At 34.4% G+C, this 12,576-nt stretch overlaps 2 protein-coding genes across 2 annotated transcripts in view; both read left to right on the top strand.

The window, feature by feature from the left end:
* The first annotated feature begins 2,645 nt into the window (after positions 1-2,645).
* Positions 2,646-4,883, top strand: LOC145636146 (large ribosomal subunit protein uL29). Its single transcript, XM_081687610.1, has 4 exons — positions 2,646-2,761; positions 2,879-3,014; positions 3,111-3,267; positions 4,602-4,883. The coding sequence occupies exons 1-4, from the start codon at positions 2,758-2,760 to the stop codon at positions 4,674-4,676; spliced, it is 372 nt and encodes a 123-aa protein (XP_081543736.1). The 5' UTR covers positions 2,646-2,757; the 3' UTR covers positions 4,677-4,883.
* A 4,815-nt stretch (positions 4,884-9,698) lies between these two features.
* LOC145634961 (two-pore potassium channel 3-like) overlaps positions 9,699-12,576 on the top strand; it is a 5,839-nt gene continuing 2,961 nt past the window's right edge. The window contains exon 1 of the mRNA XM_081686277.1: positions 9,699-11,539. Within this exon, the coding sequence (XP_081542403.1) occupies positions 10,290-11,539 (1,250 nt within the window). The 5' untranslated portion in view covers positions 9,699-10,289. The remainder of the gene's footprint in view (positions 11,540-12,576) is intronic.

The raw sequence follows: 12,576 nt of genomic DNA, 5'->3' as shown, positions 1-12,576 counted from the left end.
TTGGAACCCAATGTGTATCACTTGTGAGTGTCCCACGTTGGAGAAAGAGGAGAAGTGGTTCCACTTTATAAGGTAGAGGAGTAACTCCTACTATTGCCAATTGGTTTTAGTATGGAAGCTCCAAAGCCTTGTTTGTGGACCAAATTCTCCTCCTCCTTATTTGGGTTGCCCAAGCCCATTTCATATTGTTTCGAAATTTAACAAAAATGCTTCCAAAATTTCCTTAATTCTGCACTTCCCCACCTTCAATATCTTCATCTTCCTCTCAAGCAATAATTTATGCAGACACTTCAACTGCAAACATAAACCAAAATTAATCTTCTACTATGCAGTCAAGCAGAGGCCAATGACGATAAGATCGAGGAATTCTTTTATTTCTTCAAATTAAAACCAAAATTAACCTCAAATCAAAGAAATTGGTCGATGATACTTGCGTTGACATTGTTTCGGCGAGGCGGCTACAGCGGCAAAGCAAGGGGAAACGCTTATCCATTCCTTAAATTAAGTTTTCCAAAGGTATCCATAGTTCCAAATTGTATGAGACGTATCGTGAAGGAAGGAAACTCTCACAGGCGTTTCGAAACGCGTTTCTACGTTTCGAAAATGATACGTTAGTGAATGTTAACATTTCCGTGCATTTGTGGTAGGAACTAAACAATAGCAAAATACTTGTGTTGATTAGTTTGTGTGGTAACTGGGAGAGAGAATTAATAATACAAGAATATTTGCAAATTATTTTAGGCGAACATAAAGGAAAAATGTAACGATTATTATAAAATAGAGGAGGTATAACTTTACCGACATTCTTAATATTTAAACAAAATGATTTGAACTAAAATGATTCGAAATAAAATTGAGTCAAAAAATTAAAATAATCCGACTCAAATTTTAAGCAAAAGTGAATTGATTTTAACTGAGATCTAACCTAATATGAAACGATTGATTCAAAAATCTATTAAATCCGTTTTGACCCAAGTAAACTGGGTCAGATCCGAATTCGAGCTGACCTGAACTCGATATGACTCGACCCGAATTTGACTTGCACTCGATCTTACTCATAGAGCTGTTAAAAACTGACCTAACCCGAGAACCCGACCTTTTAGGACAAAGATCTAAACCCAGCCTATACTCGAACAATGGGGTGAAACTATTGACTTGTAACCTGACTTGAACCTGACTTGAACTTAAGCGAAAGCCCATTTGGTCCAATACTTTATGACTTGAACTCGAACCTATCCCGACCTGATAGTAACCGTCAATCGATTTAATCCGACCCGAAAACAATCCGAACGAACCTGAACTAGTACCCGACTCAATTAAAACATGAACCTGAGTCATGGAAGGTTTAATAAAATTTTATATACCTTTTATTCAGCTTATATACTGGTATAATTTTGTAAACCTTTAATCCGATTTAATAAAATCTTTTGTTCAGCTTATATAACTTTTGTTCTCTATTACTCGTATATAGGTTTAATAAAATCTTGATGATGTTTGATCAAATTATAGAATGCGTAATTATATAGTTCAACTTGGCCACATCGATATTTATTAGAATTGAACTTGAACTAGGACTCGACTCAACACGAACCCGAACCCGAATGTACAATCTTGTTAACCCATCCAACCCGACTCAACACAACCCGAACTTAAAATTGAACCCGATCTGATTTTAATTCGAATTGAACCAGACCTATATCCGAAAAGGTGAATGAATCGTTGTAACTTGAACTGAAATTGACCCGACCTGAACTTGAACCTGATCTGAAGCTAGATTGACCCGACATAACATGATCCTGATTTAACCAGAGAGCTAATTTGACCTGACTTAAACCCGACTTGAATACCCGAATTGACAGCTCTACTTACTCATACCCAACTTTGTCCGGAATCTAATTAAGTTTTACTTACTTGATTTTAGGGGTGTCCATTCGGTTTTCGGTTTGGATTTAGCCCAAATCCAATCCGATCCGAAATAAATTTCGGTTTTTAGTTTTCAAATCCAATCCGATCCGAATTACTTACCAAATCCGATCCGATCCAATCCGAATTATAATTCAGTTATTTGGATCCAATCCGAAATTCCGAATTAAAATACATTGCTAAATTTTTTGGGTCTAATGCGATTACAAAAATAAAATTGCAATAATAAAATTCAATTTTTAAAAGTATAGTAGTACATGATTTATACAAGTATTGAAAACATAAGTTTACATTATTAATATTATTATAATCATGAACATAGTTTAACATGATTAATGTTATCAATATTTTTTGTAAAATAGCACTTTCATAATTCGGTTATTTCGGTTTTTTGGATCCGAACAAAGTCAATCCGATCCGATCCGAAAATCCGAATTTTCAAAAAAATTCAATCCGATCCGATCCGATTTAAAGTTTGGATCCGATCCAAATTGATAATTCGGTTTGGATTGGATTGAATTTCGGTTTTTATCCGAATAATGGACACCCCTACTTGATTTAGGATAAAATTACCTGCCTAACCCGTCCCAAACATCCCAACCCATCATGGATCAACCTAAACTCTATATGGGCTACCAACCGAACTACAATGCACTCATATTACACCCCAAAATCCAATAAACCTGTTGCAATATTAGGCCCATTAACTTTATAAAATAAGCCCCAACTTCTAACTTCACTCCACATATATATTCATCAAATCACCATAAACCCTAGGTCAGCCATTCCTTTTTCCACACACGCCGTCGTTGCAGCAAACACCGGAGCACAGAAATGGGTAAATTCCGACGCTTTCTCTTTCTCTCTCCTCCATTTTCGATTAATTCAAGCTTTTCAATGTCTTCAAACTGATTTTATTGATTCAATTTTCTTTTTTGTGTGTGAATTTTTGCAGCAAGGATTAAACCGCATGAGTTGAGGCAAAAGCCTAAGGCTGATTTGCTGAATCAGCTTAAGGATCTCAAGGCTGAGCTCGCTCTTCTTCGTGTTGCTAAGGTTACCGGCGGTGCTCCTAACAAGCTCTCCAAGATGTATGTTTTGATTTCAATTTTTTATGGTTTTGATTTTTAGGGTTTATTGGATGAATTTGATTGAATTAATTGGGTTTTGTTTTGGGGATTTTGCAGTAAGGTGGTGAGATTAGGTATTGCGCAAGTATTGACAGTGATGTCGCAGAAGCAGAAGTCGGCATTGAGGGAAGCATACAAGAAGAAGAAGTTCTTGCCACTTGATCTTCGTCCCAAGAAGACCCGTGCCATTCGTCGTCGCCTCACTAAGCATCAGGTATTATTTTCTATCTCTTGTTACACTGGTTTGCCGATTTGATTTGTTCATTTTTAAATAAATATGTTTATTAGGTTGTTTTAGATTATAATGCAAGTTGTTTTTGGGTTCGATTGTATTTGTATGTCGTAAAATGTTGAGTGAAATGGATTTATTTCTATGTTTTATAGATTGTATTGAAGGGAATTTGATTTTTGAGGTTTATATTGACATTTTTGTTTTTGTGAGGATTGAATGTTGAAGTGCTATGTCATTTGATTAATTCTGTATACATTAATATTAAGAGTGATGGTAATGGTTTAGTACGAGTGATACGGCATTGCACGCTAATATATTAGGTTCGGACGTTCAGTAATTATAAGGAGGCATTTTTAAATAACAATTTTTATGTTGGTTTTGAGAGAAGCACAGAGTGTGTTCTGAAATGGCATTGTTTGATTGATTTTCATTTATATCTATACACAGTGAATAAGAAGTTGGATTAATTTTGATTTCTGCGTAGATTATTGAAATCAATGTGTTGTTTTGGAGATGGATTTTATTAATCTAGTCATTAAATTAGCTTTTAAGCTAGATCATATGCGGTACTCCAAATGCCTCTCTTATTAGCAGTTTTTTTTACCCGTCTTTTGACTTGTTCCTGTTTATTTGAGCCTATGAGAGCTCTAGATTTTGAACCTTAATTAAGAAGGGAAAATTTTACAAAGAAGGGTTGCGGAGTTTGTTAAGTTTAGAGGTGTAAGCTGATTTGAGCTAAGTGCAATGGTACATTGCCTACAGTATATCACTTATCAACAACTTGTCATAAATATTTGAATTGACCTGCTGGAGGAGCTTATAGATGGTCATGTAATATGAGTATTAGACATTTAGGGCGGTTGTAATCATTCTAAATTGCAATGATGGATACGGAGTATCTTATAATGGAGGGAGTTTGGCAGTTATGATAATTTCTACAAAGTATTTTTTTTTTGTTATGACAAAATAGTCGTGTCAAAGTTTGTTGGCATGATAGTTCTGATGCTTGTGCTTTGCTGTTGACCTCTTGTGAGAGAAAGTTTGTATTTTTCCATCAACCAAAATCCGAGTGAATGTTTCCCTTGCTCAACTTGATTAGCTGTTGCGACATTGTTGCCCGTTTGCATGTGCCACATCAAACAGTTTAGGGTTTAGAGGAGTGATATTCATAATATGTTTCTTCCCTTATGTGGTTGGGGGATTGTACGATAGAAAATTTTTTCCCTGGTTATTTTGCACAAGTTTTGGAGGTTATGACTTGCGACTGTTGTGAGGTCTCTAACTATTACTTCGTATTATTTTCTTTCTTTTTCCAGGCATCTTTGAAGACCGAAAGGGAGAAGAAGAGGGAGAGGTACTATCCCATGAGGAAGTATGCCATCAAGGTGTAGGCTAGGTATCTATTCTCTAAGGGGGGTGTCTACATTCCATGAAATTTTCGTTCTAATGTTTTTTAAACTTATAAAAAGTGAGCTTCAATTAAGGACATTAGATGCCAGATTTGTTCTACCTTGTGATTTTATCTTGCCAGCATTTTGTATTTTGCTAAAATAGAATCGTTGTTTATGATTGCTAAAATAGAATCCTTGTTTATGATCTATGACCATTTTTGACATAGAAAGGTGCTGTAGATTCAATCTTACCAGCACACTTTTTAACATTTGCATGTATATCTTGTGTGGAAGTGTGGACTTGGTATCTGGTCTAAACCAAGGACCTGGTTCTAGAACCGGTCAGTAGGGTCCAACATTTTAGAACCAGTCCCAGAACTGATCAAGCTGGGTCCGTGATTTTCGGGAATTAGACCCTAGAACCGGGGGGGGGGGGGTCTGGGTAAAAGTTCCAAAACCGGGTTTCTGGTTCCTTTTATTTATTTATTTTCAGATTTTTGGATACATCATACATGACCAAGTATCCCTTTTAAATTTTGGGAAAAAAATAAAAAACTTACTGTATTTTACGCATACGAAACCAATCCACAAATGCAAATGCATATTATCGGCAATTAGGTCAATTACTCAACAAATCTGCTATATGCACAATTAACAAAACTAAGAAATTGCTACAGTGACTACAAATTCATAATATTACATACGAATTCCAATGGAGTGAAGTTATTAGAAAAAAAAAAAAAAAGAAAAGAAAACAGACGTTTAACTTGAAAATAATATAAAATCCAATTCAACTGAGTCCGGCATACTCAAATTGTCATATACTCAATTCCAATCTAACCGTTGACAGTAGATATGTACAAATTAACATTCTTGTTTTCGAAAAATTGCGACCGTTTGAGTTAAATTTTGATTAATTGCAATTGTTTGTCATTTTGCATTTACCATTTGGCAAGGGTCAATTATCATTTCTCACATTATTCGTTATTGTAGATGTCTTTTACATCTGATTTCGATTAATTGCAATTTTTTTTTTTTTTTTTTTTAAATGTTTGGTAAGAGACTGATTTAAGGAAATGGAGGGAAAGGAAGAGAAGGGAAATGGTGAGATAAGAGCAAATTTAGCCCTAATTCTTAAGACTTGAATGTGACATATTTTTTGTGGTCCCCATTGAAAATGATGTCATCAAATTCTTGTTAAGACTTACACAAATTTATCACTTTAGCCCTAAGAGTTAAATATTTGACATATTATATGTAGAAAAGTGTTTTTTTTTTTTTTTTTTTTTTTTTTTTTTTTTTTTTTTTATAAAAAAAAAGGGATAATAAAAATAAAAGTGAGGTTTTCACAAAAAAAATAAAATAAAAGTGAGGTGGGTGAAGTGGGTCCCAATCTCAAGTCTTAAGTTGAGTCTTGGAATTTCAAGACTCAACTTGAGATTTGCTTGAGATTTTTGAAGAAAAATGGAAAAAGTCTTAAGCATAAGTCTTAAGACTCAAAATGATGATGTCACCCCAACTCTTAGGCTAAACTTGCTCTAAAGTATCTTTTATTTGGATAACAAATGAGGAAAGAAGGAAATTGAAAGGGAGAGAAACAGAGGGATTTAAGTGTAGGAAATTGATCCCTCCCACAATAGAGAGATTTGAAAGGAAAACTTACCATTCTTCCCTCCCCTCCCTTTCCCTGCCCTCCTCTTCTCCTCCATCCCTTTCTTTTCCTTCCCCTTTCTTTATCCAAACACATTGTTTGGGTGAATTATTAGTTCTCTTAATTCTCTTCAAAATCAATTGAAAATGGAGAAAGTATATTCTTTCAATTATCAGGCATAATCACTTACTTTATTGTTATCATTATCAGTACAGATTCAGTAAGCTTGCCGCTGCCGGTGACGATTTCTTGTATGTTAAAATTAAGGAAATGTAGAGAAGACATAAAAAACAATACTCAACTCAACCAAAAGCTTAAATTGATGGTTGAGGCCCAGGAATATGTTTTATACTCTATCACTTGTACTACGTCTTTGGATTTATTGTTCATTCGGTTATTTTTATAAAAATGTTGCTTTGTATACCTTTTCTTTAATCTCTTATCACTTGTCACTATCGCCCTATTCAACGCAACTTTTTTTTATTTATATTTTTTAAATTTTCATATGGTCTCATTGAAGCTTGAAATTTACACAAATTTTTATGTTTGTAAGTGGAGTTGATTATTGGGTATGGTAGCCCAATGATAATAAGATCAGCGTCAAATTTAAAGGGCTTTTAATGGATAGGGCCTTATTGGGTAGGGTCAATATACGGCTAAAAATGTTTTTCCAATTTAACTGATAAAGAAAATAAATGGTGTGAAAATAATTACATAGATAAATTTGTATTCATATATAGTTAATAATGGCTTTGTCCAATATTTATATTAATTGATATTTTGTAAGCCCGTCCATTATTGACTCGCGACCCGCATTGACCTGACCCGTTATTGACCTTATAAAATGTGACCCTCTTTGACCCGACTCGCTACGACCCTAACCCAACCCACCCTATAACCAGGTCTAGTCATCATAGTTCGTTAATGTTATAGGGGTTAGCCGGTCAGTATTATAGGGTTAATATCAGTTTTATAGAGGTTGTTCGATCAAAATTTCATGAGTTACTTGGTTAGTGTTATACATGTTACTTTAGCATTTTATAAGCGGTTACATGGTGTGGACAGTCGCACACAAAATACGCTGTTAAAAAAGTGGTTTCTCACACTAACGAGGGGAAAAAATAAAATTGAAAGCAACTACAAAATATGTTTATATTTGATTAACAATACTTTTTACATAGATCACAATTTCGATTCTTTATTGACGGCAATGTGTATAAACTACAGTATGGTAGTACTACAAGACAAGAGCAATAATAAGATGCTCAACTTGTTAACAAAAAATCTAAATACAACTGTCTGTTTGTGTCCCCATGACATACAAATCTAACTCAACTTAGTACCTCAGCATCTAACTCAATAATTGAAGCAAATTTTAAAATAGTTATAGAAGCATTAAATACAACCTTAACATGTAATGGAATCGCAATCATGCTATAGTAACTTTATCCTTTAAGAATTGAAGCAATGTTGTCAAGTCAAAACCTTAGTGAAGTTACTTTTAGAATTGAAGCAATGTTGTGAAGTCATCTATATATGAATTATTAAATCATGTTTAGGATAACAATCAAGTATACAATTGTATTTTAGTTTCAGGTCTATTTGAGTGATAAGAATGAGTAATCATTTATTTTGGTTTTGATTATTTAGATCGGATTAGATACATTTTGTTATGTTATGAGTAAATAATAACAAATAACAAGTTATCAATTACACTTTGTACAAACAACTAATATAGCTAGTTATCTAGTCAAAAATAAAATCTAATGCATCTCGCTTATCAAACCTGTCAATACAATTAATATAATAGCAGTAATATTACCCACTAATTATCAAACATGACCTTAACCTCAAACATATGGAGTTGCCAATTAAACCGCTTCCGCAATATTTAATACTTTGAAGTTTAGCAAGGTAAGGCACTGTTTACTTTACTCGAATTTCACTTGTTATCTTGTGTTATTGGCCCTAAAGCTATTTTTTTTTATTGATTTTATCAACCCTTAACTTTTTGGATCTTGTAAGACGTTATTGGACAATATAAGCAACTTTTATCATACAAAAAGTGTATCTTGTCACAATTTTTTCAAAAAAAAAAAAAAAAAAATAAAATAATTTTGCCACAAGAAATTGATTTTGGCACATCTATTTGTTGATATGGGCACACCTCTATGTGAGAGGAGCATAGAAAACCTTGCTCTCACAATGAATGTGCCTAAATCACTTTTTGGTGTAACAAATTCAGTTTCCCTTGTGATTTTCACATTTCTCAACCAATTATCACATTTCTTATTAGCACCCAAAAAAAAAAAAAAAAAAAATTCTTATTTGCATAGACTTGGCAAATTTGCGAAGTTGATTGGTGGTAAGAAAAAAACTAATTTTCTCATTCGTACTAGTACAAATTAACAAATTAAGAATGAAAAATCAATTATGCCATGTAAGGCACAATTAGTTTTTTGTATGGTAATGATATTGTTTGGTGGTCTTTATTTTTATCTTATATGTACTACTACCTCTGTTACATATCAGTTACAACTTTAAAATATTTTATGTTTTACAAATAATAACTCAAGTTGCAACTAATATGTAACGGAGGTAATATTATTTATCAACTTTAATCTAACCCATATTCAATCCCGGTATTGAGGTTTAAATGAAGGAAAATAAGGCATGAAGAATAGACCCTAACCTTACACTAATAAAAAAGTTCTCCATAACTAATTACTCCCTCCGTCCCTAAATTACATTCCTCTTTCTCTCTATTATGTGAGGAATAAATGCTAGAAAGAGGAATGTAATTTAGGGACGGAGGGAGTATCTTTTTTTTTTTTTTTGAAACCACCATAACTAATATCTTGCCACTTAGAATCTTAGATATGTGATATTTTAGGTTATCTTTTCAATATAAAATATTAATATTTAGCAAATGATAAAATATATAACAAATTTAATTAGGGTCCGTTCTCTTTAGCTTAATTTCACTTGAGTTCAGCTCTAATTATTTCAGTTGAGTTAAATTCTTAATTTCCCTCTCTCATGAATTTCAATTCAGTTCATCTCACTTCAATAAATCAGAATAAGCACTAAAATTATTGATTCATAAATTACAACATATATTAATAATCAATTCGATACCATGATGCGGGCATTGCTCGGAGTCTTGGACCCAAATACTCCGTACCCTTTACTAGTTTGTTAAAAAAAAGAGTAAATTTATGGGTATTAGCCTAACCGATGCGCAGAAGTAGAATGTTGGAAATTGATTGGCATGTGAATCAATGAAATACGAACCACAAAACAAAAAAATACTGCCTGAAATTCACATGACTCGTGTAGAAGACCCCCTTCCCTGACGCTTAACGTGTAACTGTACAACTGCCTCAATCAAACCAAATACTTTACACTATAACCAACCCTCTCCTATTTTACACCACCTCCCTCTTTTCTCTCTTCTTCTTCTTTCTTCGCCATTAATTCACCTTCATCTTCATCTTTATACCATTCATTATTTCATTTATTGCATTACTTATTATATTCTTCATAATCATACTATAATATAGTATCCCTGAAATATATAATTTATCAATACCCATCTCGTTTTTCAGTCTCATCTCTAACAAATTCCACCGCTTTCTCCTTCTTCATCCTCACAATTTTAATGGGTGTTCTTCGAAATTTTGATTTCTTCAGGTTCTGGGGTTCTTTGGCGAAACGTTTCTTTCGGGTTTAAAACTCAATACGTTTCTTTTAATAATTGTTGTTACCTTATTACACTGACTGTTTCCAATTTTGCCTGTTTGTTATCACTTGATTGCTCCAGGTGAATCATCATCATCATCTTTTATGGGATTGTGATTGAAAGGTGAAACCCATTTTTTTCAATTTTATTTTTGTTGTGATTGTGATCGAAAGGTAAAAACCATTTTAATGGCGCGAAATTCTATCTAGAGAGTACCCAAATGGAGGGAGAAGAGCATGAACATATTCTGCCATTGTTAAGGTCACAAGTAACTCCACCACAACCTTTAACTCTATCCTCTCTTCCTGAAAATCATGAAGTTTCACTCTCTTTAACCCCTTCTGAATTCAAAGATCGTCTTATCTTTGGTTCCTTTCCTTCCTCTCCTAGAGACCCTTCAATTTCAATTCAATCCCCTTCTTCATCCACTCTCTTTGATGCCCTTTCTCTGCCTTCTTCGCCTTTGCCGTCTCCGTCTTCGGATTATCATCATCTTTCATTTCTTTTTGACCCACAATTAGCACAACAATGTCAAGAACAACAGCAGCAGCAGCCTCTGCAGGTGCCGCCGCTGCAGTGGCAACAGCAGCAGCAGCAGTGGCAGCAACAACAACAGCAACAGCAGTGGTTGGTTGATCCTAATTATCGCGGCAAGAAAACTAATCTTCACAGGTCTAAGACTGCCCCGGCTATGGCGGTTTTAAATAGTAATGATCAAAGGAAGGAAGATGGTATACCCAGACCTAGCTCTCAGTCTGTTGTTATACAAGCATTTGTGCTGTTATTGATTTATTTGTCATTTGGGGTTTTGATATATTGGTTGAATAGAACACATTTTAAAGGTAGGGAGACTCACCCAGTAATTGATGCATTGTATTTTTGCATTGTGACTATGTGTACTATTGGTTATGGGGATATAACCCCTAATTCTACTACAACAAAGTTGTTCTCAGTTTTGTTTGTATTGGTTGGGTTTGGATTTATTGATATTTTGCTTAGTGGGATGGTTACTTATGTGTTAGACTTGCAAGAGAATTATCTTCTTAGGACGGTTAAGGCAGGGAAACGAGAGGATCAGGCGAAATCGGTGCTTATTGATGTCAAGAAAGGGAGGATGAGGATAAGAATGAAGGTGGCATTGGCATTAGGTGTGGTGGTTATGTGTATTGGAGTTGGGGTGGGTGTTATGCATTTTGTTGAGAAGCTTGGATGGGTGGATTCACTTTATCTTTCTGTCATGTCAGTTACCACAGTGGGTTATGGTGATAGGGCATTTTCGTCGTTGTCTGGTCGTTGCTTTGCATCAATTTGGTTGCTAGTATCTACACTCGCTGTTGCTCGGGCCTTTCTTTACTTGGCCGAGGCTAGGATTGACAAGCGTAATAGGCTGTTGGCAAAGCGGGTGCTTGGTCAGGATATGACCGTCTCACAGTTTCTTGCTGCTGATATGGACAACAATGGCTTTGTGAGGTATGAACCTGGTCTTTTACGTTAGTTATTCTGCCTATCTTATTCTTGCTGTGTATTGATTTTGCAGAATTGTGTGATTAACTGTATATTCTTGTGAGCTTAACCTCTAATTTAGTCTGTTAGGCAAATTTGGACTGTTTACTACAAGTACATGTTTTTGGCTATGTTGCATATTTGGTGCAAAGTGAAAGGCTGAAATTATTGCTTATGAAGCCATTATGCACTGAGATCCAGCATAGCATATTGATTATTGAAGAGATAACAAATATATATGCATAATATGCCAACTTCTTTATATTTTGGAGGGCTTAGAAAGTTCGAAGAAACCTAATCTTCTAGTTGGTATTGATATTGATGTACATATTAGCAGAAGCCTTCTCATTGCGCTATAAAACTCGATTCTTCAGCTACCAAAGTGCCAAAATGGTTTATGGATTGCTGCAATTCTAACTTTTGATGTTTTCCTTTCCATCTCTGTTTTTGAAAGAACTGCCACATGATTTTCAAATGCCACATAATAAATTAATTGACTAATTATTATGAGATGTTGCTTCCTGTTAAGGTACTTGATTGAAAACGCTGAAACTCATCACCTATTCTGCAACTGTTTTAATAATTGATTTTTAGAAAAATGCTCATTTTAGTTTACTGCTCTTTTTTCATTCTTCATTTTAAAACATTCTCAGTTTTGTAGTAAATGGGACAAAATGAACAGGGATTTTTGCACAAAATGTGAGGTTGAAAAATGTTGAACACTAAGCTAAGAATGTAATAGTACATTAGTACTGTTGGAGGATGAAAAAATGTTGAGCAGTGAGTCAAGATTGGAGCAGTATCATGTTTTGTGGTTGAGGCTCCACTAAGTTTTTATGGGTAAATGATACGAAGTATATGTTTATCATTCTAACATTGATGATATTTTGAGTGACCTTTGAAGGAATTGTGAACCCACAAACTCTGAATTGTTTATCTGTACAAAGAGGGGGGGGGGGGGGGGGGGGGGATTAGCGCATTATACATAAATCATTAGAAATATT

This window comes from Chenopodium album, chromosome 6 (genome assembly GCF_948465745.1).
Source record: "Chenopodium album chromosome 6, dcCheAlbu1.1, whole genome shotgun sequence".
Classification (NCBI taxonomy): Eukaryota; Viridiplantae; Streptophyta; class Magnoliopsida; order Caryophyllales; family Amaranthaceae; genus Chenopodium; species Chenopodium album.
The sequence above is the reverse complement of the archived record's forward strand: the minus strand, read 5'-3'. Positions and strand labels throughout refer to the sequence as shown.

What these genes read in the sequence shown, in the direction of transcription:
- LOC145636146 (XM_081687610.1), top strand. An exon ending in CCTAACAAGCTCTCCAAGAT is followed by an intron (nt 3,015 to 3,110) that starts GTATGTTTTGAT and finishes GGGATTTTGCAG; the next exon opens with TAAGGTGGTGAGATTAGGTA. An exon ending in GTCGCCTCACTAAGCATCAG is followed by an intron (nt 3,268 to 4,601) that starts GTATTATTTTCT and finishes TTCTTTTTCCAG; the next exon opens with GCATCTTTGAAGACCGAAAG.